The sequence below is a fragment of the Magnolia sinica genome, chromosome 16 (genome assembly GCF_029962835.1).
Source record: "Magnolia sinica isolate HGM2019 chromosome 16, MsV1, whole genome shotgun sequence".
NCBI classification, from domain to species: domain Eukaryota; kingdom Viridiplantae; phylum Streptophyta; class Magnoliopsida; order Magnoliales; family Magnoliaceae; genus Magnolia; species Magnolia sinica.
Window position 1 is genome coordinate 8,962,901 of NC_080588.1, and position 27,676 is coordinate 8,990,576.

The window sequence follows — 27,676 nt, forward strand, 5'->3', positions numbered from 1 at the left end:
TTGACATTCGTGCTTATTGTGATGCCGATTGGGCCAGTTCATCTGATGGTTGACACTCAACGTTGGGCTTCCGTACATTTGCTGATGGCAATCTTAAGCAGGTAGTCCATGGTCGCCCATTCCTCCATTGAAGCTGAGTACTAGTCAGTGGGACATGAATGGTGAAAGAGAGAGAATTAGGGTTTAAAAAAATAAAAAATAAAAAATTATAGTTCGGTTCCATGGTTTGGTTCCTAGTTCGGTTCTAGATTCGGTTCCATGATTTGGCTCAACGACTAGGTTCGGATTTACATGCCTCTAAATCAGATCAAACCATATCCAACGGTTTTTTTATTTTTGGAACCGGAACTGGAACCGATGCACTCTAGAACCGATCCGAACCAGACCGTTTGATCAGTTCCGGTTCGGTTCCACGGTTCTACTGGTTTGATGTGCACCCCTACCCATAACAACATGGAAGCGGATTGCGTACTGAGTAACTCGGTACCCTTAGCGTACTGAGTAAACTGTGTGGGGTCCACTGTTATTTATTTATTTTATCCACTCCGTTAATCCATATTAAAAGATAATTTTAGTACTAGATCCCAAAAATGAAGAAAATTAAAACCTCAATGGGACCACACTACACTACAGGAAAAACAGTTTGATTGAACCTCAACCATTGAAAATTTTTTGGAAGCCAAAGAAGTTTTGGATCAAGCTAATGTTTGTGTTTTCTCTTCATCCATGTATTTGTGATCTTATGAACAGGTTGGATGATAAATAAAAATTAATTTGGACCCCAGGAAGATTTCAACGGTGGAAATCGTTATTCCACACTATTTCCTGTGTAATGGTCCACTTGAGCTTTGGATTCACTTCAATTTTTGTATCAACCCCTAAAATTATCATTAAAAATGGATGGACGGTGTGGATAAACCACATACATTAACAGTGGGCCCAACTGAGTTTACCCAGTACGATGAAAGCGTACCGAGTAACTCAGTACGCAATCCGATTTCTAACAACATCCCACCGCAATGGACCGGAAAATCATCTACACACCTGTTTTACGCAGCTGCCTGAAACACCCAAACTCTGTGGGGTCCACCATTTTAATATTCCAATCCAGTCCGTCCATAAAGCGAGAACCATTATTTGAACTGTACGTACAAAATATCAGCCCGCGAAAGTTCTTTAACAAGCCACACCAAAGGAACCAATGTAACGCTGCTCCCGAAATTCACACCGTGTGATCCGATGTTCCGATGAAACTGAATTTTGTAATTTTACTTTTATCCTGGTAAGTTACACCTGATTAACGGGTTTGATGAAAGATACACACATGGCCGGCCTTACACATAAACCTTTATGGTTGGCATACCATCCCCATTTTTCGCTGTGATGTGGCCCACCTGAGTTTGAAATCACACTGACTATTTTCGCCAGGTTTTATAATCGAGGATAGAACTCGATGGACGGCGTGGATTTAACATATACAACATGGTGGACCCCACAGGCTTGGGTTAGTGTAACAGGTGCTGTGGAGAATTCACCGAAATCGCTTTAAAACCGCGCTTTTCCGCAATCTCTTTGCTCAGCTTTCCTCGGCGAAAAATCCAATGCCCGTCAAAGAAGCAAAATCCTAGAATCACGAAATCCTGGAGTTCTCAGCTTCTTTCTCCCAATTTCAGCTCTCTCTCTCTCTCTCTCTGAAGGTACACTTCTTCCTCTGTTTTTTTTTTTCCTCTGCTTTAATTTTTTATTTGGGTATATATTCATCGATTTTCATGGTTTCTGATCATCTTCAAAATTTCAAATTTAAAAAAGGAAAAAAAAAAATCAGTATTGGGTTTTTGATTACTGCTCTCTTTTCCTTTTCTGGGCAGTCTTTAGATTTTTGATTTGCACTTCTGTTTCTAAGATAGTTATGTTTTCTCCTTTTTTCTGGTCTTTAATCGGTTCTGTTTTTGATATATTCTGTTCTTTATTTGCTAGATTTTTCTAGGAAAAAAAGAATAACAAGGATTTTCCCTTTTTCCCCTTGGATTGTTTCGTGGGTTTATTTTTTTTATTTTTAAAATTTTTTTTTTTTTATGGTGGAATTTGTATTGCTGTTTGGTTGATCAAAGCTATGTACTTTTTTCTTTCTCTGACCTGTGTTGAAGGAGATTTCAATCGCGAGTATTGTAGAGTTATATAGCGATCCAGACCGTCCAAATTGCTGAGCGAATTGTGGATGAGCGTGACAAAAAAATTACACGGACGATGATGGTACCTATTTGATTTTTCCCTTGGAAATTGGATCGCTGACAATTTTCCTTTCGACCATCCATTCAATCGCTGTCAATTAGATGCTTATACCAGTGCCATTTTAGCAATATGCTCCATCGGCAACGTGCCCCATTAGCTTGGATGGTCTGGATGGATATGCTCCATCCGCAACGTGTCCCGTTAGCTTGGATGGTCTGGATGGATATGCTCCATCTGCAACGTGCCCCATTAGTTTGGATGGTCTGGATGGCCATACATGAGTGCTACATGTGACGAGGATGAGTTGGGAAATGGTGGTGAATGATCACTGTAGTTTATCCCTCTCATTGACCATAGCTAATTTTCTCACATGGGTTTATATGGAAATGTTGGTTTGTCAAATTCCAGCTCCACTTTCTGACAATTTCCTGTTGAAGCAGTACCTTTCCCCTTTCCCATATATATGGACATTGGTGTCACGAAGATTGTGTTTTATTTAATGTAGTGGATTTTCTTACATGGGTTTTTATAATTATGTTTGTTTGTGGAGTTGTAATTGTTAATTTTAATATTTTTGTTCTTTCGGAATTTTCTTACATGGGTTTTTATAATTATGCTTGTTTGTGGAGTTGTAGTTGTTAATTTTAATATTTTCGTTCTTTCGGTATTTTCTTTTTGGATCTGGCAGGTGATTGTATATGATGGGATTCTTATTGTATAGAGGAACTGAAGTGGAAATATTGATTTCGACAGCTATTGAATTCTTAGAGTGATTTTTGTAGAAAGAGGTTTCTAGCTCGTGGGGTGAAACTATAATACCAGGTTGTATTGTGAATATCGCAATATTGTCTTTTTGAATTTTGATATTGGGTAATTATTATTTTGAGGGGACGGAATCAAACGTGAAAAGAGAGGTAGAGGTGCATCATGGGATCTGCGTGCTGCTGTTTGCGAGTGGAGGATTTCGATGAATATGTAAATTCTAATACCGCTATTTACAGACATTGTATCTGCTTCAGATGCTTTGTTCAGCAGTTCCTTGGTGTGGTATGTTTTTGAAATCTTTGGTGCATTTTGTGCTATTTGATTTCAGGAAGTTGGCAATGGCCACAAATCGCATTTTATACACCACAGATTCCAAGCTGACCATCAGATGGGTCCCTCCATGTGGTTGCCGCGTCCCAGAAAAAAATGCTAGTCTGCTTATCAGGTTGTTCAGTGCACAATGAAAGAATAGTCAATTGCTGAAATGGCTTCGCCAACTCTTTCAAATAATCTATTTCTTTTGAACTACATGGCCCACCTATAAGAGGACCATCCTGATTTTGTGATGGGTCATTTACATTGTGAGAACCACCTGATAGATTGCTTGGAATATTGTGTAGGTATGTCATGTTGGCACATGTGGTGCACTCAGAGTGTCTGCATCATGCATGCTGTGGGATTGGCAAACTTCCTCTTTTGGAGAGTGATCTCTTCTGAAATAATCTGATTTGGCATTTCTAGTTCTTGCTGGAAAAAAGAACTATTTTTTGATGTTTGGCTATTCTTTCGTAATGGATTTGTTGCTTGCAGCTTTTATTGAATCCGTTCTAAAATTATTCTCTTTTATGTGAAGACCTTATGCTTCTAAAATAGTACCATCAATGAATGAACTCATAGTAACTATTGCCCAGTGTCAATAAGAATTGCAGTTATTTCTCTAGAGAGGTTTGCTTGAATACATCCCGGCATATTGCAGGATAACATGTTGCAATATGCACCGGAATTTGTTTTTTTTTTTCAATGGCCCAAACCGTTTATGTGATAGGGCTCCCTTTGGATGGGGGATGGCCGAAAAATTTATGAGATTGAATATTTCAACCCCTTGATTACACAAGGGTTATGCTGACTGTTCATTTTCAAAGCAAAAGAGTCATATTTCAAATGGTTGAAATAATCCAATTTAAGATATTTTATTTATTGCCATCCACCATAGAGGTTGAGACTGATCGAATAAACGGTTTGGATGATTAGAAGATGATCCATATTCAAAGGTTAAAGTTCTGATTTATCACATTGCAATGGGTTGGGATGTATTCAAGCAAACCGGGTCCTTACTCTTGCTCCGGTGGTAGACTCTCAAGAGTTTCAACACCCGGTCAAGGGTTTGAGTACCCATAGGTGGTGAAATTCCACTACGGCGTGAGTGCGTGGGGTGTGTGTGCGTGTGTAAAAAAAAAATGTATTCAAGCAAACCTCTTTTCTAGAAGACTTCTAAGCCTGCTCATGAGTAGATAAAGTTGTTTATGTGACAGGGCTCTGTTTGGATGGGAGATGCCCAAAAAATTTATGAGATCGAATATTTCAACCCTTTGATTACGCAAGGTTTATGGTGACTGTCCATTTTCAAAGCAAAGGAGCCATATTTCAAATGGTTGAAATAATCCAATTTAAGTGATTTTATTTGTTCTCTTCCACCATGGAGGTTGAGACTGATCGAATAAACGGTTTGAATGATTAGAAAATGATCCATATTTCAATGGATAAAGTTCTGATGTATCATGTTGCAATGGGTTGGGATGCATTCGAGCAAACCTCTTTTCTAAAGCATTCTAAGCCTGCTCATGAGTAGATAAAAGACCCCTGGTTTCACCACTATTGGTTCACAATGGTGATGGAACTGCCTTGTTAGGGCATGTTGCCCTTTTGCACCCAATTTGACCACTGAGATGGCCAATCAAAAGTCCAACAAGTCTCTCTTTTTACATGCTCGAGTAGGCTTAGCAGGGCCTTTGTTATTTATTTATTTGTTTATCCCTTTTCACAGTCCAACAATGATAGTAATTTGGATAGTTCAGTTTTATCTTTTCTATGCTAGGATCGAACATGTACTTCCTTTACTTGCTATTGTTGGTAGGGATTCCAATAGAATGTTGAAGCAACAGTTTATTTTTTTAATTTTTAATTTCTGGAACAATTTTGAAACAACTGTTTCTTAGCACTAGAATAACAATCTTCTAAGTTCTCCATGGAGTCACCGGTGTGAAAAATAATGTTTATACTCGGATTCATTAGATTCTGAGGCAGTCTCTTTCTTCTTTTCATTTCCTTTGTTTTGTGAAATGTAAAGCTACAATTAGGGGCAGCAGATTTTCACATGTTCTTCAGCTAACTCTTGAACACCAAATAGATGCAAATTGTAGCTTGTGTACAGCTCTGAAAATTCTTCATTTTGGGATTTGTTGGTTATTTCATGGGAGTTTAGTATTGTAGTTTATGTCTTGGGTCTCTTAGCACTTGGTGATGTTGCCTTATGCTGGATTTGGTCTCATACTCTCCACAAGTCACTGATCCCTAGTTTGATAGGATTGTTAGAGCAAGGCGTTTGCTACCGAGATCTTTTTAACTAGTTATCTTCTGCCATCGGACTAGCTATAAGAAGTTCGCTGCCGCCCATTACACATCATGGATCATTTTCTGATTGTATGTAACTTTCATCAAACCCACCGCTGCAAGTTTGTAGGATAGTGCATTATGTAATTGAGATGGCGGCTGAACCTTTGTTATCATGTGATGCAGGGACATGTGATGACCTAATCCTAGATGCATGTATAATCAGGTTAAAGAATGTTCAAGTAAATACACGAATCAACTAACCCTTTCCAATCAAAGGGATTAGGTAAATTTCAACACAAAGATGAGGTCATTCCGTCAGGATCATGCCCCTTAGCATAAAATCACGTAAACAGTAAAAGGGAGGACCTAGGGATATGAGGATATCCCGGATCTAGCATAAGTCAGTTCACGGTCAAGTTTGGATATGATTTTACTGACTAACCATTCATCTTTTCCGTTCAAACTAGAAAGAGGGTATCCAAAGAGGAACGAAAGGGGTAAATAATGAAGGGTTCGAGATGAAGAAAGTACGGGTCCTTTTGTCATCAAAAGACGCGGAGGATGATTCTTACATTTTCTTGCACCTTGAATATCTAGAAAGAAGGAAACTTGAAATTGGGGTAGAATCCTCAACACCCAAGGGCTAATCCTAAAACCCTCATCTCTTCAATAAAGAGGAAGAAAAACACGAATTTCTATTCATTCAATGATAATGAAAATAGGGTTTTTACAATGTATATATAAGCTATGGAAAAAGTAAAACTGCTCTAAAGCCCCTGAAAACAAGAAAAATAATAAAAAAAGATGAAAAATTAAAGAAAGTGCAATAAAGTCCCTAAAAAAAGAAAAAAGAACAAAAACACCCGTGTGGTAGAGTGTGAAATTTGACCGATAGATCTATGGTCAGGGTGCGGTCATGCTGCCCCTACACTCGTAACGCGTCAGAAAATGGGTCCGATGGACCCTGCGTCTATCCACATCAACTCCTCCGCTCTGGTACTCTATCGGCGATACCTCCTCCTTTGGTACACTCTAAAGGTGCACCACTGATGTCCGCATCATCATGCCATGAACATACCCATGTTTTTTCTTTCAAGTGCGGCCATACAATATATTAAATTTTCTATTGAGAGGGGTGGCAATAGGATGAGCTGGCCCATTGTGTTTTGGGTACGGGCTTGATTTGAAGCCCAGTTAATAAATTGGTTGGGCCGGACCTAGGTTTTGCAAAGCTTTCTATTAAGGTCTGATAAGAGTCCAATAACAGGGCCGTTTATGATATGATGGGTGAGCTTGCGCCTGAAGTCAAATACTCAATTACTAAATGGGTTCTGGTTGTGATTGATTTTATGTCACAAGCAATAGTCAGTCGGGTTTAGTATGAAAAAAATATCTTGATGAAGGTAAAAGAAACCCTAATATGAAATTTTATCTCAATAATTAATTGTACTTACCCACTAACTTTTAATCTTGATCACTGCTCATTTGTTATGCCCAAACTACCATGTGAAATAATGACCAAAGGAGAGAAACATACCACTATTCTTATGTACCACTGTTCTTATCCGAAGAATTTGGCCTTAGTTTGAGGCTTGTAATCTTACATATCTTGTGGAAACAGCCGCCATAGATCTTGAGAAGGTGTCGGCAAGCTATGAACCACCCAAATGAATATTGATATGTAAAGTTATCCTCCTAAAAGTCACTATATAAAAACCTTTAAAAAAACTAAAAAGAAAAAATGAAAGAAAAGAAAGAAGTATTTCTTGCCTCTTTTCAGCTCCCAATTAATCCATTCGGTTCTGTTGATCCCCATCCCATTTTTTGTATGACTCCTACTTTCTAACTGCAAAAATCTCTTTGGGTTGGAGAGAACTTGCCTTGAGAACAAAGCCTGATGCTTTTAGGAGGCGTCTTCATGCTTTCTCTTCACTCTAAGTTAGTGCTTTTCTTTGGTCAATGACAATGTACTCTTGCTTCTTGCTTTGGCTTTATAGGGCCTCCATAACACAACAATTTTCTTGTCAAATATTTTTTTCCGTCACAAAGTGGTTTTTCACCAAAGGTCCTGGAAAATGACATGCATGCACTGTTTGTTGGGCTTTGAGCATTTGTATTTTTTTTTCCTTGAAAGACTTGAAGACCAACTCCTACTGACAGTCCCCCATAATCTCTACCTTCCCATTGAACCACTATTCTTGTTTCTGAAACTCATTTTGGCATTTCACTATCAATCGGTGGGATTTTCTTGAAAGCACACATTTGCTTCTGGTGGCTTTGATTATTTCTTCTCCAAGATCATTTTCATTGAGTACAGGTCACAGGTGGCTTGGCCAATTGACAAGCTTTTACGCCACAGGCTCGGGGAATGGGAATGGCCATCCTTTGCATCGGAAGCGTGGACTTTTTCATGCTTCGAGCATGTTTTCTGAGTGACTTACCCTTGCAGATATTGTATTTCTTTGTTAATTTGGCTACATCATTGACATTGAAGAAGTTTTATTGTTCATCTTTACTGTCTAGAAGTACAGTCCATCAACCTCAGGAACAAACTGCAGCAATGTCAAAGGACATAATGAAAGAACGAACTAGAAGACGCGTATTGGAAAAGAGATCTGCACAAGATAAGAATTGAGTCGGACATGAATCAAAGCAACAGGTCTTAATACCTAATGTGAAGTTTCGAATTTGGAGTCACATCGAACCTGGAACTTCTAGTTCAATTACATCACTGATGGGAGACTGCACTTCCAAAAATTAATCCTACACAGGATTAAGAAAAAAGAACAAAGCAAAGGTTTATCATATGGTATTCACCATTCATTTATAAAAACCTTTACATAAATCTATAGTTTTCACAAAGGCAAAAGAAATCCTAATCTAATCCTACAATTTCTTTAAATACCATCCATCTATTGTAACAAAATACTAATAACGACTATAATATCCCTAAACCTCATCATGGCTGTACAACTCTTCTGTAAATCAGGCATAACTCAGTTTGTGTCAAAATCACATAATCTTGGGTTCGCTTGGAAGCTAACTCAACATGCTTCAGATGTGATCAATTTTGTGTCATTCTGGTGTCGTTTAGTACCTGAAAAATGTCCTGGAAATAGGTGTATCTCTAGACCATTTCTAAAATAATCTACCTTTTTCTCTATTGAAAAACTATTAAGTATATGAAATAATCGAATACAGTGGACCAGATAGGCCCAATCGGAGCATAATGCGGAGCCCAGTAGATGGTCAGGCAGTTTCATGCACCCATTCTGTTGATTGGATATCTTGTACATGGCTACAATAGGGCTGCATAAAGAAGTAACAAGAGAAAGCAACATTGCATGGGTTAGACACTTAAAGGTCTCTTCAAAGAACTAATTTCATGAAATACTGCGTCAGAATTGCTCTTCTTTTTCTTACATCGTCTTATAGCAAAACTAAAACGACCCTAACCAAACTTTTTTTTTTTTTTTTTTTGAGTGGCAACAAGATGTTTATTAGCACCAAACAAACGGGTGCAAATAAAGAGGTCAAAATAGAGATGATCAGGGATCATCACACTCCACCACCACGGAGGAAATAAAATGATCCCCCAACTACCTAAAGTATCTTCCTGTTTACAACCCTTAATCTGAGTAGTTCTCAACTCTGTAAAATCATCCTTTGGCCCTCTGAAAAGATCACTTCGGTACTTTCTATAATTGTTAAAGATTCTATTGTTTCGCTCTCTCCACGAGGACCATCAATTGAAGAGCAGAGATAGTCACCATAAAACTTTCTTTCTTCTTCCTTGAATCCTCCATTTCCAGACTGAGGCAATGGCTCCCATTGGCCTAGGCATAACCTACTACATATCAAATAGGCTAATGAATCTCCTTCAACGATTTGAGGCATCACATTGCATGAACAAGTGGTTCACTGATTCAGCATGTTTAAGACAGGGAACATGCATTTCTTATAACCATATTCTTATTCAGTAGATGATCTATGCTTAACATAACACATTATAGTTTGCGATGACCATCCAGATGCAACCACTCTCGGAGGAGGATGGAAAACACCATAGATGAGCCAAGGGAGCAATTTTAGCGGTCCTTTCAAATTTGAGGATCTGATGGAAATATTTCATTGTGAAGAGGCCTGATTTTTCTCCTTTCCATCTCCAAGCGTCATCTACACCCGGATAGTTGACTAGATTCCTCAAAACAGTCTTGAAGCCTGACGAAATCCTGTCTTCATCTATGAGGTTTCTATTGAAAGTAGGGGTCCAAGTTGTTAGATTCCCTGAGACATTGGGGCATTGAGATATATATTCCCACAGAGTGGAAGTAACACAGTAGAGTCTTCCAAACTTGCTTTTGTCCAACAGTGCATCTTCCCAAAGCCTGATCCTGGAACCATCTCCCACTTCACATTCAAGCGCTTTCATGAAGTCATGAGCTACTCCTGCCACCACCTTCCAAATACCCAAGGCTCGATATAGGGAAGAAGCAAGAGTGAAACATCCTCCATCCCGAATTTCAAATTTTCAAGAGATGATTTGTTTCCAAAGGGGGCTGTCTTTTGCGCTGAACCTCCAAAAGCCACTTCTTGTGTAATGCTCGATTAATCAAGTTTTAGGTTGTTTGTTCCCATTCCTTCCCTGGTCTTCTGAGTTGCATACTTCCTTCCATTCAACCAAGTGAAACCTTTTGTTTCCTCCGTGACTTTCCATAGAAAATCCCCTTGTGATTTTTCAATTTGCCGAATCACAAGAACCGGGCATTGAAAATAAGGATATAAAATATGCGGCATATTTGAAAGGGCTGCGTTGCTAGGAATGTTGGCCTCTGAATGAGACATTTGCTTTTCCATGTTGACAGTTCGTCTTCAACTCTTTCAATCACCATTTTCCATAGTCGCTTTACCAATTTGCCCACACACCATGGAAGACCAAGATAAAAAGAAGGAAAGGTGCCAATCTTACATCCAAATACATTAGCCCCATAACTTCTACCCCTTCATCTGGAAGACAGTTACTGTTTATCTTGTGTTTTTTCATATTAATTTTCCCCTTAAGACTATTTCAAAGCACCTAATTACTTTTTGGAGATTGGCCATTTGTACTTTGCATCACAAAACAACAAAGTGTCATCTACATATTGAAGCTTGGAGACATGGGGGCTAAACCCTCTAAACGAGTCATGCCTTCATTTGAGGCTTTTCCTAGCATCCTGTTGAGTGCTTCCGTTATCGCCACAAATCCTTGTTCCTTTAAAGAATCCTTTTGGGGACCCCTTGATAATATGACAGAATAGTGGGACGAAGAAACACAAGCTGCTGCCACTTTAGCCAAACCTGTCTTCGAAGCTTGCAAGCATTATTTTCTATATCCATCTTTATGCCTCGAGTTGATGCACTCGTGTGCACTCAATGCACAGCCTAAAGATTGTCTTTTGAAAGGAAAGCCTCTTGAGAGCTGGAAATAACTCCACCAAAGACCTTTCCTAATCTGGTTGCAAGGGTCTTAGCCAATATTTTGTATGGTCTCCCAATTAGACTGATTGGTCTAATTTCAAGCATACTACGCCTCCTTTTATTTATTTATTTATTTATTTAGAGGGATGAGGACTATGAACGAGGCATGCATGTCCTCATATATTCTGCCCCCATTATAAAGTTCAGAGATGAACTTCACAATCCCTTTTCATAGGCTCCTAAAAGGCTTGGAAAAATGTGATAGTGAATCCAACAGGCCTCTATAAGTTGGAAACTGGCCTTTTCGTCTCCCCCTTGATAAGGGGTTTCACCAAATCCTCATCTTCCTCGTCAATCCAGTCAAATACCAGGTTATCTAGGCTAGGGCGATTCCACCTTTCAGCAGTGAGGAGTGATGTGTAAAAATCAACCACCTTGTTGCATGACTCAAGTTTTTCCTATGCCCTTCTCGTATTCTCTTCAATGTTAGGGATTTTGTTTCATCTTTTCTTGTCGTCGGCAATTCCATGTAAGAACCTACTGCTTAATATCTTCCTCCTTGATCCATAATGCCCATGAGCATTGCCTCGCATGATTTCTTCTTTGTACACTTTCCTTTTGTATTGAAATTTGAATGAATTTCTTTACCTTTTCCTTCTCCAACCTAGCTTCATCCTTGCAATTGGCATGAATCTCCTTCATCTTAACAGTTGATTCTGCTGACCAGCCTACCAACTTTTAATCCAATTCATTAACCATTTTATAATTGGGGGGGTGGGGTGGAAGGCTGCAGAATTTACAGAAATGTCCACTGTAGATCTTGTAAACTAGGACCTTGAATTTACAGAAATGTCCACTGTAGATCTTGTAAACAAGGACCTTGAATTTACTGAATGTCCACTGTAGATCTTGTAAACTATGACCTACAAAAAGAAGATGTGAGGTGAAGGCTGCAGAATTTACAGAAATGTCCACTGTAGATCTTGTAAACTAGGACCTACAAAAAAACGAAGATATAGATCACCATAAACAAATATTGAGGTAAAAGTTATGCCTCCTAGAAGCCATCGTATCAACGATGTTTGCCTCCTGTTTGATTCAGCTACATGAATCATTGGTCTCACATTTGATAGAATTAACTAAGCAAACTGTTTGCAACTAGAGTCCTTTATACATGGCAGTTCCTGTTGCTCCAAACTAGGTAAATAATGTAAAACTATGTTTGGTTTCTAGAAGATAAACATACCTTGGCATCTTTTCATCATGATTTTGCTGGTTCTCTTAGGTGAATGCTCGGCAGAAGCTTGTCATCCTTGACCAACAACCTCAATGCAATAACATTTGGCTAAGGGCGTATATTATTTTGTTGAAGTTTTCGGGCAGGGAACCCACAATACGATAGTTTCCCACTTTCATCTGTGAGACCCCCCCATACTACCTTGATTAACATGTATGGAGATGTACCAAACCTAGCTCACAACCTCAAAATTGTTTTGTGGGCATATTAATTGGGATGGGGAATCAACCCCCACTACATGCCATGAACCTTTTAGTGGCTTTATTTTACTTATTTATTATTTATTTTTAATTTAAATTATTTTTAAGTGTTTGATGTATTGTAGAAAGAGACATCAGTGATTCGCTGTAGCTAAAAGACATCGCTGAAGAGGAGAAGGAACAAGAGAACAACTCTGCAGGGATTTAACCCTAAAAAGTCTCTTAGACAATTAATCCCGTTAAAAGGAGGGAATATGTTAAAAGCTTTCTGCTTCTTAGATCATCTCACACAAAAGAAACTCTGCTATCTCTTATAATCTCAACAGTTACTTTTACCCAACCCATCTTGTAATTTTAATCACTGACTAAACCAATGAAGAATTATTTACTGTAGCCTCAGTTTCTAATCAAATATGTTAACTTGGAACTACCGGCATTTGCATATTTTAACCAATATCTGTGTTTTTTTATCGTAATAAATAAATAAATGATATTGCACTTCTACTGGTTCAAAGATGCGAAGAGAATGAAACTTCTGGCTTTCACTTTCTGTTAGGCCATGTTTGGAAACCATGGATTTCATGCCAAACAACAGAAAAGGAAAAGGGTTTTCCTTTGATGTGATGATTTTTGTTGTTTGGATAGCAATGAAAAGGGTGAATTCCACCAAGCAATCATTACTCTTTTCTGTGATTTGGATTCTTGGCACAAGAAACTAGGTGAGTATTGTGAGAGGAGTATGAGAGATTTCCACTTGCTACCCAACAAGAACTCAAATTGGAATCCATGTTTTGATAGTTCTCATAGAGATCTTCATTGGTTAATTATCATTTTTTCCTTTCTTTTGGTTTTTGCCTTGGATTCTGTGTATCCAAACATGCCCTTAGCTAATGTACCACTTGATGAAAAGGAAGTCTTTAAAAGCATTCTTGTTGTTTTTTCCTTGAAAAATAAAGTGTTGTGAATCTCAATTTTCAGGGTCAAGTTATGATGGTGGTCTCGTTATTTTGCTTTATTGGTTACTTGGACATTGAGTTAAAATGTTGTAGAGGATTTTAAAAGCATAGGACTTCTTTTCCTATACATTCGTACCTTTTCCATGTCTCCCTTTTTTCCCCTTACCTCTGGCACCTTGCAGTACTCAGCAATATTCCGAAGGGCAGAAGTACATGCGCTTCCTTCCTCCATTCCGGGGGTGACTCATTTGGGTTCTTCAGGACTAGCCACACCTTCACCTGACATACCTGACACCTTCCATTCTCCTCCAAGGCCTTTGCCTTATGATGCGGATCCAAGATGTTCTCGCTTACAGCGTGGGCTGGTCTTAAGGCGTGAGAAGGCCTCAAGTCATTTCCACGAGGAATCTGAACCACTTAGAACGAGTGACAGTAATTCTGGCCTAGGAGCATTAGGTGCTGCAGACAAATTGAATGGGTCTGATCATGAAGGAGGATTGAAAGTATGCCGTTCTGGTTACACATCGGCGAAGGTGACAAGTGTAGAAGCGTATATGCTGTCTTCTTCAGAAGATGAAGATGTCTGCCCCACATGCCTTGAAGGTACAATTTGCAATCTGTTTATATATCTGTATCAGATCACAACATGAGGGGTGGATGCAGTTTTGGGTTTGATAATTGACCCATTCATTGCATGCTCGGGTCTCATTACGCCTTTTAGGTGGTGGTGAGCCATCCTTGGTACAAGCGACATATTTATGTCAATCCAGATTGCCAAATTGTGTGACCCAGTATGGATGGAGCATAGCCTGAAAACTATACCTTTTGAAGGATCCTAACCGTTCAATTTGTGGCCATTAAATGAGCGGCCGAAGATCAGTTGGTTTGTGGTTTAGATTCACAGGAGAAATCGGATGGCCATCTTATTAAATTCAGTTTATTTATTTATGGCTCTGCTTCATCCATAATGGGGTCCATGATTCGGACATTCTGGATTGCTTTATGCGTGCCGAATGGACTGTGGGTGGGTCATCACTATTTAGAAGATGGTGGGGAAGACAAACCATAGTCTATTTTTTTTTTTCTGAACAGCTTACTTAATGAGATTGCGAGTTTGGGTGGCAATGGGCCTGGCTAGGCAGGGCCTGTGTTGGCCCCAGCCTAGCCTTAATCCCTTAAGCCCTGGCCCTAACCTGGCTGTGTCCTTAATTTGCTGAAAAGGCCAGCCCTAATGAACTAGGCCAACACAGGGCTGGCGCTATAAGGAAAGTAGTCAAGTGATCAAAGGTTTTTAATATGCCCAATTTCAAATTTGGGGATATCATCCATCCACATTAAATAAACAAATTGGATCATTAAAACATGAACCCGGATAAACTACACATGTATATCGATAGAACTGTTAACAAGTGTGTTTTAATCATTAAAATTACAGCCCACTTAATGATTGGATTGTGCCAACAGGCCGGGGCGGGCCAGGCCATTCATCATTGTCCATATCGACCATTGGGCATGGATTTCAGGCCCAGGCTGGCCCCAGCCCTTTTGCCAAGTTTAGGGGCCCAAGCCTGGCCCTATAGGGCTGGGTTGCCCAGCCCAGCCCATTGCCACCCCAAATTTTGAGTGTTTTTGGTATAATAACGAGTCATGTGGCTTAAACATAATGGATACATCGGACAGTTCTTATCTCTTGGGAAATTTGGATTCTCTAACTACAATCTCTATTGATGTGGACAAATCCTATTCAGATTTCTCATTCTAATCTCTTGAAAATTTTGGATTCTCTAACTGTTGTCAATCAACAGGAATGAACAGATCTGTTAAAGGCTTTCCATCACATCTGTTTCATTCTTATTCTAATCATTTGTATCTTAATTTGCTACAACGATGATCAATCAAAAAGCTAATGTTGTGATGCGAGGAGTCCACAGGATACTTCAGATTCGTAACATTTACCTTTTGACAATGTTGACTCCTCTTTTTTTTTTTTTTTTTTTAAAATGCAGAATACACTCCTGAAAACCCCAAGATAATGACTCAATGCTCTCATCATTTCCACCTCGGTTGTATATATGAATGGATGGAGAGAAGCGAGACATGTCCAGTATGTGGCAAGGTAATCTCTTTCCTCATGCACGAGTTGTCCTTTTGAACCCATGCATGACTCCATGATTTTTTTTTTTCTTTTTTCTTTTTTCATGCTTTTCATTTGAATCCTCCATCAATTTGTATATCATCCAGTTGAGAAATGTATAGGCACTCGCTGGAGTAGGATCTTCTTCTCTTTTGGCAAGTTTGCATGTTAGCTTTATTCATCTGATGGGCCCACTGTGGATGCGATGTAGCCGAAAGTTTAAGCTGGTTAGGTCATCATGTGGGTCACGTGTATGAGAAAATGGGTGGTTAAAAGAAATTGATCGGCAGTCCACATTCTTCATGCATGTTTGGTTCACTTGATGATTGGACTGGCCTTATTTTTGGCCACTGTGTGTGCACAATGGGGCCCAAGTAATGAACAGATCTGATCTCTCACGCATGTCAGATTAGCTTTTGCGTAAATATTTGGTTTGAAATCCAACTTTGGCAAGTATAGCTGTGGCAGAATTTGGTTTCTGAGCTGAGTCTGGCCAAGTTGTCTGAGTGGGACCAACACTCATGAGATGGAAGCGATTTCTGCTATTGGAGAATGTCTTGAAGTCCTAAATTGCAGGGTTTATCAATGTAAGGGCTAGAGAAAACACGTACATGTCTTCAATATTGGATGTGTTGAAGGTTGAAGTTGTGGTACTTGGCCTTCTATTCTCTCGTCTCTAGACTAATGTCTCTATTGATATGAAACTCTAGTGTTGCAAAAGGTATTATTGAGAATAGGGACCAACCTTTATTTATAGGCAACTTGAAGAATCCAACCCATCAAGGGTTTTAATTTGTTCTACACAGTAGTGACTGTACTCTCTAAAGATAACATCATGATATGGTGAGATGAGGTGCACGAAAGCCTGTATCATGGAATTACTCATAACCATTAATTGGCACATCCAGTCTGTTCATCACGATCCAGCATGTCAATTTATCCAGCTTTTGCAATTTTGTGATCTATGTTGGCCCAAATACCAATGGAAAATCTTTCATGTCTTACTTTACATTTGTGTTTTCACAACTCTTTACCCAAGGGCCTATAGCAGTGCAAACCTCTTGAAAACTAGCATCATTTTATTTTCTTTATTTAAAGGACAGTTCTATTAGTTATTTGCTGTAGTCTCTGGAGTCATTAGTAGTGTCTTGCAGTTGATTGCTTGACAGAATTGGAATATAACAGGATTCTTGTTATCTTTTGAATTTCATATTTAAAAATACTCATTGGGAAGTTCATCAAGTTGCATTGTTGGTAAATCCTCTATTTTGATGGAAAACAAACAGCTATATCCTGCTGTTCTAACTCAAGTTCATGATCTTGTTTCATTAAAAAACAGAGTGCCCATAAGGAGCCACAAGTAAATCATGAAAGACAAAGGAGATGCAAATCAAGTCAATGTTGTGGGCATTCAACACAGATTGGAATTTGGAAACTGATAGGTTTCTCTGTTAGTTCCGTTAAAGTCTAACAACCGATTGCTTGAAATATACCATCGAAGAACCTTAATGATTTCGTATCCTTTTTTGTCCCCAAAGTGTTTTCATCATAATTTTGATCCTATGAAGTACAATGTAGTCGTGGGTGTTCCAGTCGCACGCCTAGGCAATACGGGCCACCTGCATGTGCCAGGAGTGCGCATAGCGCCTGATGCGTAGGTGCACCTGAGTGCGCTTGGGTGCCATCTGCATAATATTGGAATGTAACCCTTTGGGTACCTAAAAAAATAGTATTTTTGGTATGTTGGCATCCATTAAGGGTGCAAAGACGTCTTATAACCCATTTGAGCACATTTTACTGTGTTTAGATCAAATCTTTGATTCATGAAAAATATCTATTCTCCCAAATTTCTTAGATTTCCTATGAACTCATGAGGTCTTTTGATTTCTTTTTTCTAATAGTGTTTTAAGAACTATATTGGACTTCTTAAAGGCAGTTTCAATTTCCATATGCTATATAAGAGATAGAAGATAAATTGGGGATTTTAGGGGAATTGAAGGATTTAGATTAGAGGATTTGAGAAGTTGAAAATATGGAATTTTATGTTTGGAAAATTTATGGATTTTAGCAAGCTATGGTTTTGGGTTGGGAATTTGGTGAAATCAGGAAACTTAAGGGTCAGGATTTGGGGAAATTGAAACATTCTGGTTTAGAATTTTGGGATTATTGAAAAGGGGATATGGGGTTTTGAGCTATAAGAGGAATCTTGAATTTTATGAAATTATGGTTTCTAGGTTTGGGAATTTGGGGAAATTTGAAGTTTTTGGATTCTGTGGTTCATTACCTTTGAGTAGATGTAAATTTTTGGAATTGGTGTCTACCTAGTACCTACCCTCTGTTTATCGTAATAACCTTACACTTAGTTTTATTTTATTGTGTTAAAATTAGTTTTAGATCTAAAAGTTTTAAATAAATCAATATGTATCTATATATAATATGTATGTAATATAAAATAAAATATTTAAAAATTGTGCATAGAATTTCCAGGTATGTGCCTGGGAGTTTCAAGCGTTCCAGGAGCAGTTGTGCATAGGGTGCACCTAGCACCTTTAACTACACTGCATGAGAAAGAGCATCCCTTTGTAGGTTTCTTCCAGGGATGTATGTTTCTTTAAGTGTTCTTCCCGAAAGAGCATCCAAGGATGTAGATTTCTTTTGAAAGCTTGATGATACTATTCATGGAGGTCTGCTATTCAATCTTACCAATTATTATGGAATGAGGATTAAATGCAGATAGGTTCTCAAACTGTCCAAGAGACTCTTCTTGGCACATTGCCACTCGGTTATATGGGAGCTTTTCTGAACAATGGGATATAATGCTTGTTAGCTGTTAGCTTGATTGCTTTGATTCATTGTTTTTAGAATTTTCTTAGGTCACTTGGCTAGTACATGGTTGGGCTTCAAGTATTGGAACTACATGAAACTACAGGCTTGAATTGGAATGGATGATCAAAGGAAAATCAGGAAAAAGGGGACACCATGACTTTGCGCCCCATGTTTTCATCATCTTTTATTTGTATTTCAATGTGATGGGCCCTAATCAATTACAGCCTGTTTGGTTGACTTTCAACAAGTCAAGTCGACAGACATCATTCCTATCAAAGAATGGTCTGATACACCACTATATACATGTCCAAAATACAATGAAATGATAGATTCTTTTTTTTTTGAAAGATGATGATAGATTCTTGAATATCTCTCTCTCCTCTCTCTCTCTCTCTCTCTCTCTCTCTCTCTCTCTCTCTATCTCTCTCTCTCTTTTCCTGATCTTTCCTTTTTTTGTTGGCTTAAAAAACTTTGACTGATATTGGCTGATGTCAAATGTGACACTGGGTGGGCTATATGCCCCCAATACTGATATTCAGAACATGGAAATGACTCCGTTTAACATTTGGTATTTTTATTAGTAAAAAAAACTAAACACATTTTTATTAGTTTTAAGATATGCCTTTGCCATTTCAAATTATTGATATAAAATAATAAGCTATGATTAACCTGCATCAGACAGGGTCTATACCTATCATTTCTCATTTGACATTGGTAGTCTTAAGCGATTTGTAGGATTTGCATATGCTGTAGGAGCCATCAATGTTCATATGCATGTGGGCGAGCACCACTTCAGGAACTACTCATGACATCTCTTCCCCTCCCAATAAGTTATCTTGGAAATCCCAATTTCCTATCTCATATGTCTTTTCACAATCTTCTTCTTTTAATTAATCCTAGACTTCTCTTTTGAAAAAGAAATTTTACTGGTCCCATTGATGTAATCTTAGTTGTGAGTTTGAAGCTGTCATGAAAGGGAAGGTTGTTGCTGTAACTCCTAGAGGAGCCAATCAGAAATGAGGGAAATTGGTATTGAAAGGGAGTATCGAATGATCTTGTTATGGCAAGAGCTGCGTTTGTAAGTGGTCTTTCGCTACTCATGTGGCATACAAATGGACCTTGGCCAGATGAGAATTGCTTCTCCAAGTCCAAAGTAGCCCGTGCAAAGAATACTGTTGATGGAGTAGTCATGTTTGCCCTCTCCATTCTTGGGATATGCTTCGGGGTTTTCTATTTGAAGAAGTGGCTCCAATAAAAAATTGGGTTCTTATTTTCCAGTAGCTAGAGGTGGGGTTTGGGCATTTGATTACTTTTGGATTGATAAAGAAAGTTAGAAAGGAGGGTGTGAGCTCAAGAATATACAAGTAGGTGTCATTCTTTGGTGTGTTAACCTTAAGTAGGCTCCTTGATTGTAGTGGTGGTAGTAATTCTATTATGATGGTTTTTTTTTTTTTTTTAAATTTTTTTTTAATTTTTTTTTTTTTTTTTTAATTTTAAATTTTAAATCTGATAAACAGATATTATTAAATCTAAAAGATAAATAGGAGGCAAAGTTGGCCCCACACCAACCTACTTGCCACTCTTGCTTTAGCAAAGAATGTCGGATTGCTTCTCTTTTTTTATGCAGGCATCATTTGGGCCAAGCCAGTCTCTGCCATTAATTTTCGTACATCCCGAACCTTTTAACGGCCTAGATTTTTGAGGAACCATGTATGGATCATCATCTTTGACCCTGGAGGACCGCAATTGAGATTGTGTGAAGTGTGGGCCACTGTATCCCACATTAAGAGTAGTGTGGTTGAGTAAATCTTAAATCGGCCTAATTTCTTTTAAAGAGCTTCTCTTATTTAAAGTTTAATTATTCCCATCACTTCCCTTGCTCTTCACTATTGGTATATCAAATGATGTGGAAACAATGTGAAATTGGTCATGTTTGAAACCTATTAAGATAGGTTTCCAATGAGCCCAAGATCATGCAATTTCAACACTATTTAAGGAAGTTATGGTTGATTCTCTGAGGATGTGTATGGTTGCTAGGATTAAGAGGTATTTTTGTCATTTTCAATATTTGATTGAAATAGATTTTTAGGACTAGAAGTTAGATGTGGAATGAAGGGTCTAGATTAATTAGGTTTAGAATTATTATAAATACTCTCATTACATTGTAATTTGATATTTGTTGATTTCTAAAATTGCTTTGCACATGTTTGTGTGATTGTAAGATTTAGAACACTTTCGCTAAGCAACTCGTGAATTTTTTGATTTTCCGAGTTGTCTTCTTGTCATTGAGCCGTTGGTTTGGTGACTTTACCGACTCGACCAATGTGTCTTGTTGTCAAGCTGCTCGTAGGGCCGCGGCATCAATTATCCAGTATCCATTGACAATCATCATTGTCGATCCACACCCTCATCATGGTTGATTGTGCATGTTGCCTCAACAATATGGATGGTTGTCATTATTTGGTATTGTGGCCAGTGTTCGAAGTATCAGTATTGCTACAAGTTTCGCTGGTCAGGGATATGGAAACAATATCGATATCGTTGATAACCGGAAATGCGGGGAAACATCGGAAAAACGGTGGAATTTTCAACGAAACTTCAGGAGATGTTTAAAATGTACATATTTGCATATTTAGAAATAAAAAATTGCAAAAAAGAATGCATACATAACAAGTTTCCATTTAATGGTTCTTTAAAAGCATGTGCTGTTGTAAAAAATCAGTCCAACCATCCTATTCGGCTTATTTAACCATCCAAACTTCCATCGATATTGCAAAATATCAACCACACGTGATATTTCACCAAGAAACCATCAACAATTGGAAAGAAAATGAAAGATTGTGGTCTTAATATCGCGCATGTGCGATATTGATAATATCGAGATATTATTAATATTATCAATGACAAATTGAACACTCCATACAACCATGTGCCCATGAAAAAAAAATTGAATTTTTTTCCTAATAAGCAAAAATTTGATGATGTCAATATGTTGATGATATTATTGAAATATCGTCGATACACTTATGATACAAGCGTTACTTAGAATTTACATAGTCGAAAATATTGGTAATACATTGGCGATGTTGATGCATTGGCAATACAAGCGACACCTAGAATTTATACAGTTGAAAATATTGGCGATTACATTAACGTTATTGATACATTGGCAATACTTGGTGATATATTGCTAATACCTTGAATTTTTTATATTGCTACCAGTGTTATTGGTATTGCTAAGCTGGAGATAAAGATAATATCAGAGATAATTCAAACATTGATCGTGGCAAAGTGATGCCTAATGTGAACGATCTAGGGACTTGTGTTGTGCCCCACCCTGACATCTTTCATTTTCATTTTTACCAAATCCATTACTGATAGTGATACTTCTATCTCTTATCCCACCATCTTCGCCTTCTTCTACTGTTACTATCCGATCCATCCAAGCCTTTCATCTATCTTGAACGGATCAGAGCTTTCTTCTACCACCACCATCCGGTCCATCTAAGCTAGTCATCTAACTTGAATGGATCATCTAATCTAGTCGTTTAGCTTAATAACCCTCTTTTTTTTCACCTGTTGCTTTTCTATTGTTGAGTCGCTCGTAGGGTAACCATACCACCCCGATCAACATGATTTATCACTAAGTTGCGCACTGAATTGCGTATCATTATTAAATCAGTGATTACTGTTGTCAATTTTCAATATCATCTTTGATGATCGTGTGTGTCATTTCGAATGATGGAAACGATAGTCCGAGTGTGAAAGGACAAAGTCTTTAGTGATGGGTGATCTGCGAGTTGCATAAAAATCGATGGTGCAGATTAACTTGCCCAAATGCTACTCGCATCATATTCCCTGAGTTGAAAAAACTCGTCCTAGAGTTTTGGTTGAAGATAACGTATTCCACCATGTACACTTCACCCCACTCGTTGAGATGCATATGATGACTAATTGCAAACTTGATGAAGGTTAATCGTTCATTATTCTCCTCTCACTTTTGTAATGTTGTCACTTGAACATTGACCACCACGTGGCTCATTGCGAACCCATGATGGTTAGCACCAAGGATCATGCCAATCTCTTTGGGTTCCTTGTTAAATATAGGCTCTTTGCTAATTTCCAAGGTTCCTCCATATGTATTGGGAACATCTTCTTGGTTGAACAATTAGTCCATTAGGTTAAAGCCATTCGAGGATTGACAAACAACTTGGAGCAAATGGTGATGGATGATGATGATGTTGATGGCGAGCAATAGTGATGATAAAGATTGTGGATGATGAGAAAGTGATGAAGATGATCAGGTACCTAGGTCATCAATGTTGGGCATGACTCTCCTCTACCAAATAATAATGACTTGAGTGCGGAAAGGCTAAATCCTCAAAAATGGGCAATTCGTGAGTCATATGTAAGTCGACGATGGAAATGTTGTGGCCCAGATGTCGCCTGCCTTAGATTCTTTGGTTGAGAAAAACTTGTCATTGAGTTTTGTGTTGTTGGGAGTTCTCCCATGACATGCTGTTTGTACTAGATGTCAGTAAGATCAAATGGATAGGAACATTCCTTGGTCACTCTGTCAAGGATGTAGATGATGCTCTTGGAGTGCTCAATAGAGAGGTGGCAATGGATTGTTGATGATTGGGGCAACTTCATCGTGTTCCATGTTAAAAAGCAGGCCTTTGTTAAGGTCCAAATCTCCATCACGTGTAGTAGGTACTTCGTTGAGGTTTAAAATTTGATCCATTGGTGTTGGTTGACTGGCTTGGATTAGGATTGTAGAAGAAAGCAATGGTAGTTGTGAGAGACAAAGGCATTAGTAGTGGATTTGGTAGAGATAGAGATGGTGGCGGTCTCGTGCTGGGGCACAGGTACTTGGATCTGCCACGTTTGGTGTTAGTTTGCTATAATATGAAATAATGACGATCGTCTATGTCGTTGGGGCGAAACGCATGACCGTTTGAGATAAGCATGGGTTGAGAATGTGATATTTGATTGATAACTAATACTGCAATTGGGTGTCTCATCAACAAATTACATTGATTGGGTCGGTAAGGTCACCTGATGGGTGGCTTAGTGATGAGAAAACAAATATGGGGGGAATCGAAAATCTTATGAGCGACTTAGTGAGGGTGTTCCCAATCTTGCAATCACGCAAAAATATGAAAGTAACTTCAAAAATCAACAACTATTTAATTATAATGCAATAAGAGTATTTATAATAACTGCTACTCCAAATTAATTCAGAACCTTCATTCCAAATCCTAATTATCTATTTGAACAAAATATTGAAAATGAAAAAAATACCCTCATTCTTGACACAACCATATACATCCTAGGAAAATTGGCCACAACTTGCTCAAATGATGTTTGAATTGCATGATCTTGGGCTCGTTGGGAAGTTTTCTTAATAAGCTTTCAAACGGACCAATTTCACATCCCTTTGACATCGTTTGGTATCCTTAAAGTGGGCGGGCCCACAAGTGACGGAATAGTAGGTGAGACTTTAACTAGAAAGCTAAGTAGGAGAAAAATTCTCTAAAAGAAACTAGGTTGATTTAGGAGGCTCAACCAGAGGACTCTTCACTTGGGACCCATGATGTTGGCCCATTCTTCATACGATATCAATCACGGTCATTCGAGGTCAACGATGATTATTGATATATGTTTCCTTGAAAATATGAGTCGTTGAACTGTTTATAATGAGACTTAACGAAAATCAATGGTAGAGATGGGCTTGGCCCAGATGCTACTTGCATCAAAATCCCCAGGTAAAAAGAATACTCATAATCGAGTTTTGATTGGAGGGAAAAACGTACACTTCACCCCACTTGTTGAGATGCATATGATGACTACAATCAACCTGACAAATGTTGACCATTCATTATTCTCCTCCCACTATTGGAATTCAGTTATTTTCCACCGACGACTACGTGGCACGTTGTGTCCACACGATGGTTGTCATCAGGGTCAGCTGATCGCTTCAGGTTCTTTCTTGAAAATAGTCTCCTTGCTAAGATCCAAGTTTGCCCGAATGTATTAGGAACATCTTCTAGGTTGAAGAGTTGCCTAGAATTGTAGGGGTTAGTAGAGATGGTGACGGGGCTGGTTGTTCCAACTTAAACATGGATGGGCATCCATCTTGGTTCATGATAGGCAGTAACAGTGTTATGTGATGATGGGAAAGTGTAGACGAATAGGTACCTGGATTGGTTACGTTAGGTTTGACACTGCCCTGATACCAAATAATAACGGATCGGTGGTGTTGGAAGCGGACGGTTCTGACTGGAGTGATGATGTTGATGAAGATGAAGGCGATGAAGATGGTGCCTGTCAGAACTATTCTCTGCCAACACTGCTCATCCATCATTACTTTTATTTTGACAAGGTAAATGTTTAACAAAGATTCTCATTTCTGAATTTGAAAAGGATGGAGTTGTGGCTGTTCTTCCAACAAGAGAATTCATGTAATAGCACTGTGAGAATCCCCTTCCACAATCAAGTTCCCACTTTAGATTAGCAAGACCTTCCTTAAGAAGAGCAGTGTACCATGACCTTCGTAATCATGAATTTAGGCTAGCAAATGTGTGTTTTCATTTAGAATTGCAGGAAGAATTGTTTCACCATCTTTGACTCCATTGCTCCGCAGCATGGGCACTCAGGGTTCCTAATTTCTATGGTACTTTGTGTTTTTCTTTTCTTTCCTTCTTCTTGTTCCTTTTTTTTTCCTTTCCTTTTTCTTTCTTTTTTTTTTAAATTTTTAATTTTTTTTTTTCAAGGGGTTTGAGGACTTTCATTAGTGATTGTCAAATGAGGCACCAGTGAAGATGTTTCTTCTTGGGATTGAATTAACATAGCAATTCACTTCTCAAGATGACAAAAAAGAAAGAACGATAGAAAGAAATGTTTCAAGGACAACTTGTGTGGTTGACTCATCAATATTGAGGGGGACCCAGCAAATCCCATTTCATTGGGTGATTGCCTACTTCATCAACATGGTGATTTGTGTGCTTTATCAAAAGTTTTTTTTTTCCCCCTCTTTATGGTTGCATTTTATAATTGTCATCCCGATGTAAACAATGTCACTCAAGCAATGGCATTACAAGTCCTTCACTTTCTACTGTTTGGCATCGTTCATGTATAATTCTGTGATTTATCAGAAAAGATAGCTTGTAAGCTGTTAGGATCTTAAAAGTCAAACGAAACGTCATGAAGAACTGGGATTCAGGCTTCTGGGTGGATCAGCTTCTAACCTGGTGCCAATGTCCAAATATAACAGTGTGTATAGCATAGCATTCGTGAGGCATAAGCTACTTTTGAAATTCTAAAATAATTGGAAAAATAGGGAAATGAGTAAATATAAAGATAAAAATAGCAACAGTACTGATATAATACTGTTGCTCATATCATTTTACTAAAATAATGGAAAACATTAATTTTTAGTGAAAATAACAAAATACATCGGAAACATTAATTGATTTTACGTCATGTGGATGCTACGTTATGTAGTGTGGTTCATACGCTACGTGCAAATTAAGCTATTTTAATGTGCTACGGTGCACGAAGGCATGGTTTACGCTACAGAGCATAAGCTATTTAGGCTCTGGTCCAAAATGGGCCCTTCAATACTTATCGCCCCTCTGATTGCCTTGCAGTCTTCTTAAAAAAAATCCATTCGATTTTATTCTTCCAATTGATGGGCATCTGTTTCTGAAGTTGATTTCCATTGTCTTCCTTTTAGGTGATGTTGTTCGACGAAACGACATGATCTTCTTGAGAAATTCCAGCTGCCATTCAAGTTGGAGGGCAGCATACATACTGTAAAGTCCTTGTGAATACACGGTTTTCAGCAAGCTCAAGGGAGGGTTGTGCATATGACAGTCAGAAGTATACATACGCGCTTGCGCTTTCACCACATAATTCGCTTAGATGGGTTTTCTAGTTTCAATTAAGTTCATTTACAGTAGGATTGAAAGCTCTTGGAATAGGAGAAGATTGCTAAGCCTGTGAGTGCACAGAGTCCTGCTCATCCACACACATGGAAATATGGCACATGTACGAGGTTCGAGCTTTGGGTCAGGTGGGACACAGATTAGATATTGTGGACTAGAAATCTGGCTGTTTCGCATGTCTAGCGAGCCAATTTTTATGAAACAAATGGAAGGCTAAGGGCATGTTTGGGTGCCACTTAAGAATGAGTTAAATCACATTGTAGTTTGTAGTTTAAGAGGTCACAGTTTTCCGTTAAATCCATACTGTGAAATTGATCTCTAATATGTGATTATCATCATTAAAATGAGATGAACTCATTTTTAAGTTGCACCCATACAGGCAGTAAGACTTCTTTACCACCCATCTATTTGTTTGTACACTCGCTGGGAATCTTAAATGGTGTGGCCCACCTGATTAAATGCTTGGGTCTTTCTCTTGTGTGCTGTATTGGCATGTCGTGTATGGATGGGCAGGCTCCAAAAGTGTCTGGGATTAGCAAACCTCTGGATAGAAAGACAAATGATGCCAGATGTGGAGATTGTGCATGTTTTCTCCCTTTGGTTTCTCTCTTTAAGCAGACAAGTATTCTCACATGGTGTCTATGATTGTCCCAAAACATTGCTGCAATTGGATGTTTTGATCAGGGAATCCTTTGATCATTGAAATTACTTGTGTATTCATTGATTTTGCATTGACATGTCATGTGCTTTTGCACAATGTAATGGATGAGGAAGTACATGAAGATTCCAACGGAAGTTTACATGTGGGTCCACCTTAAGGCAATTCATGCCGTTCATGTAGTGGGACCCACTAAAACAACCCCACCTGAGCCCATCCTTCGATGCAACTATCAAATGGATGGATAATGCTAAAACAGGAATTGCCTGCTCCAGTGGTTGCAAGGTTGTATAGTGCCATTTGAGTTTTTGTTTTTTTCCCCTGTTGGTACAAGTGGGTCCATAACTACCTATTATGCAATAATCCAAATCAAGCCATTGATATGCCAGACACTCTCTACCGGGGACTGCGCTGGAATCCTCAAGATTGTAAGATCTACCTATGTCATATTTGACCTCGTTAGAGTGGGACCCAACCTGCATTTTTTTAACTGTAAACATTTATTACCTGCTGGGCTTCAATCCGGACACGTGCCACATGGATAGTAAATGGCCTGAATTTGATTGCGTGTGTGCTGGGTGCTAGA

General features: G+C 38.5%; 1 protein-coding gene across 2 annotated transcripts; it reads left to right on the forward strand.

Moving 5' to 3' along the window:
* Positions 1 to 1,559: 1,559 nt before the first annotated feature.
* Positions 1,560 to 27,160, forward strand: LOC131229659 (E3 ubiquitin-protein ligase At3g02290). Of its 2 annotated transcripts, none has more exons than XM_058225646.1 (5): positions 1,560 to 1,697; positions 2,921 to 3,279; positions 13,706 to 14,126; positions 15,530 to 15,639; positions 26,222 to 27,160. In XM_058225646.1, exons 2-5 carry the CDS (start codon positions 3,160 to 3,162, stop codon positions 26,246 to 26,248), a joined length of 678 nt encoding a protein of 225 aa, XP_058081629.1. In that variant the 5' UTR covers positions 1,560 to 1,697; positions 2,921 to 3,159; the 3' UTR covers positions 26,249 to 27,160. The 2 variants fall into 2 exon arrangements, with proteins under 2 accessions (XP_058081629.1, XP_058081630.1); XM_058225647.1 differs by having other exon boundaries at positions 2,921 to 3,207.
* The last annotated feature ends 516 nt before the right edge of the window (positions 27,161 to 27,676 follow it).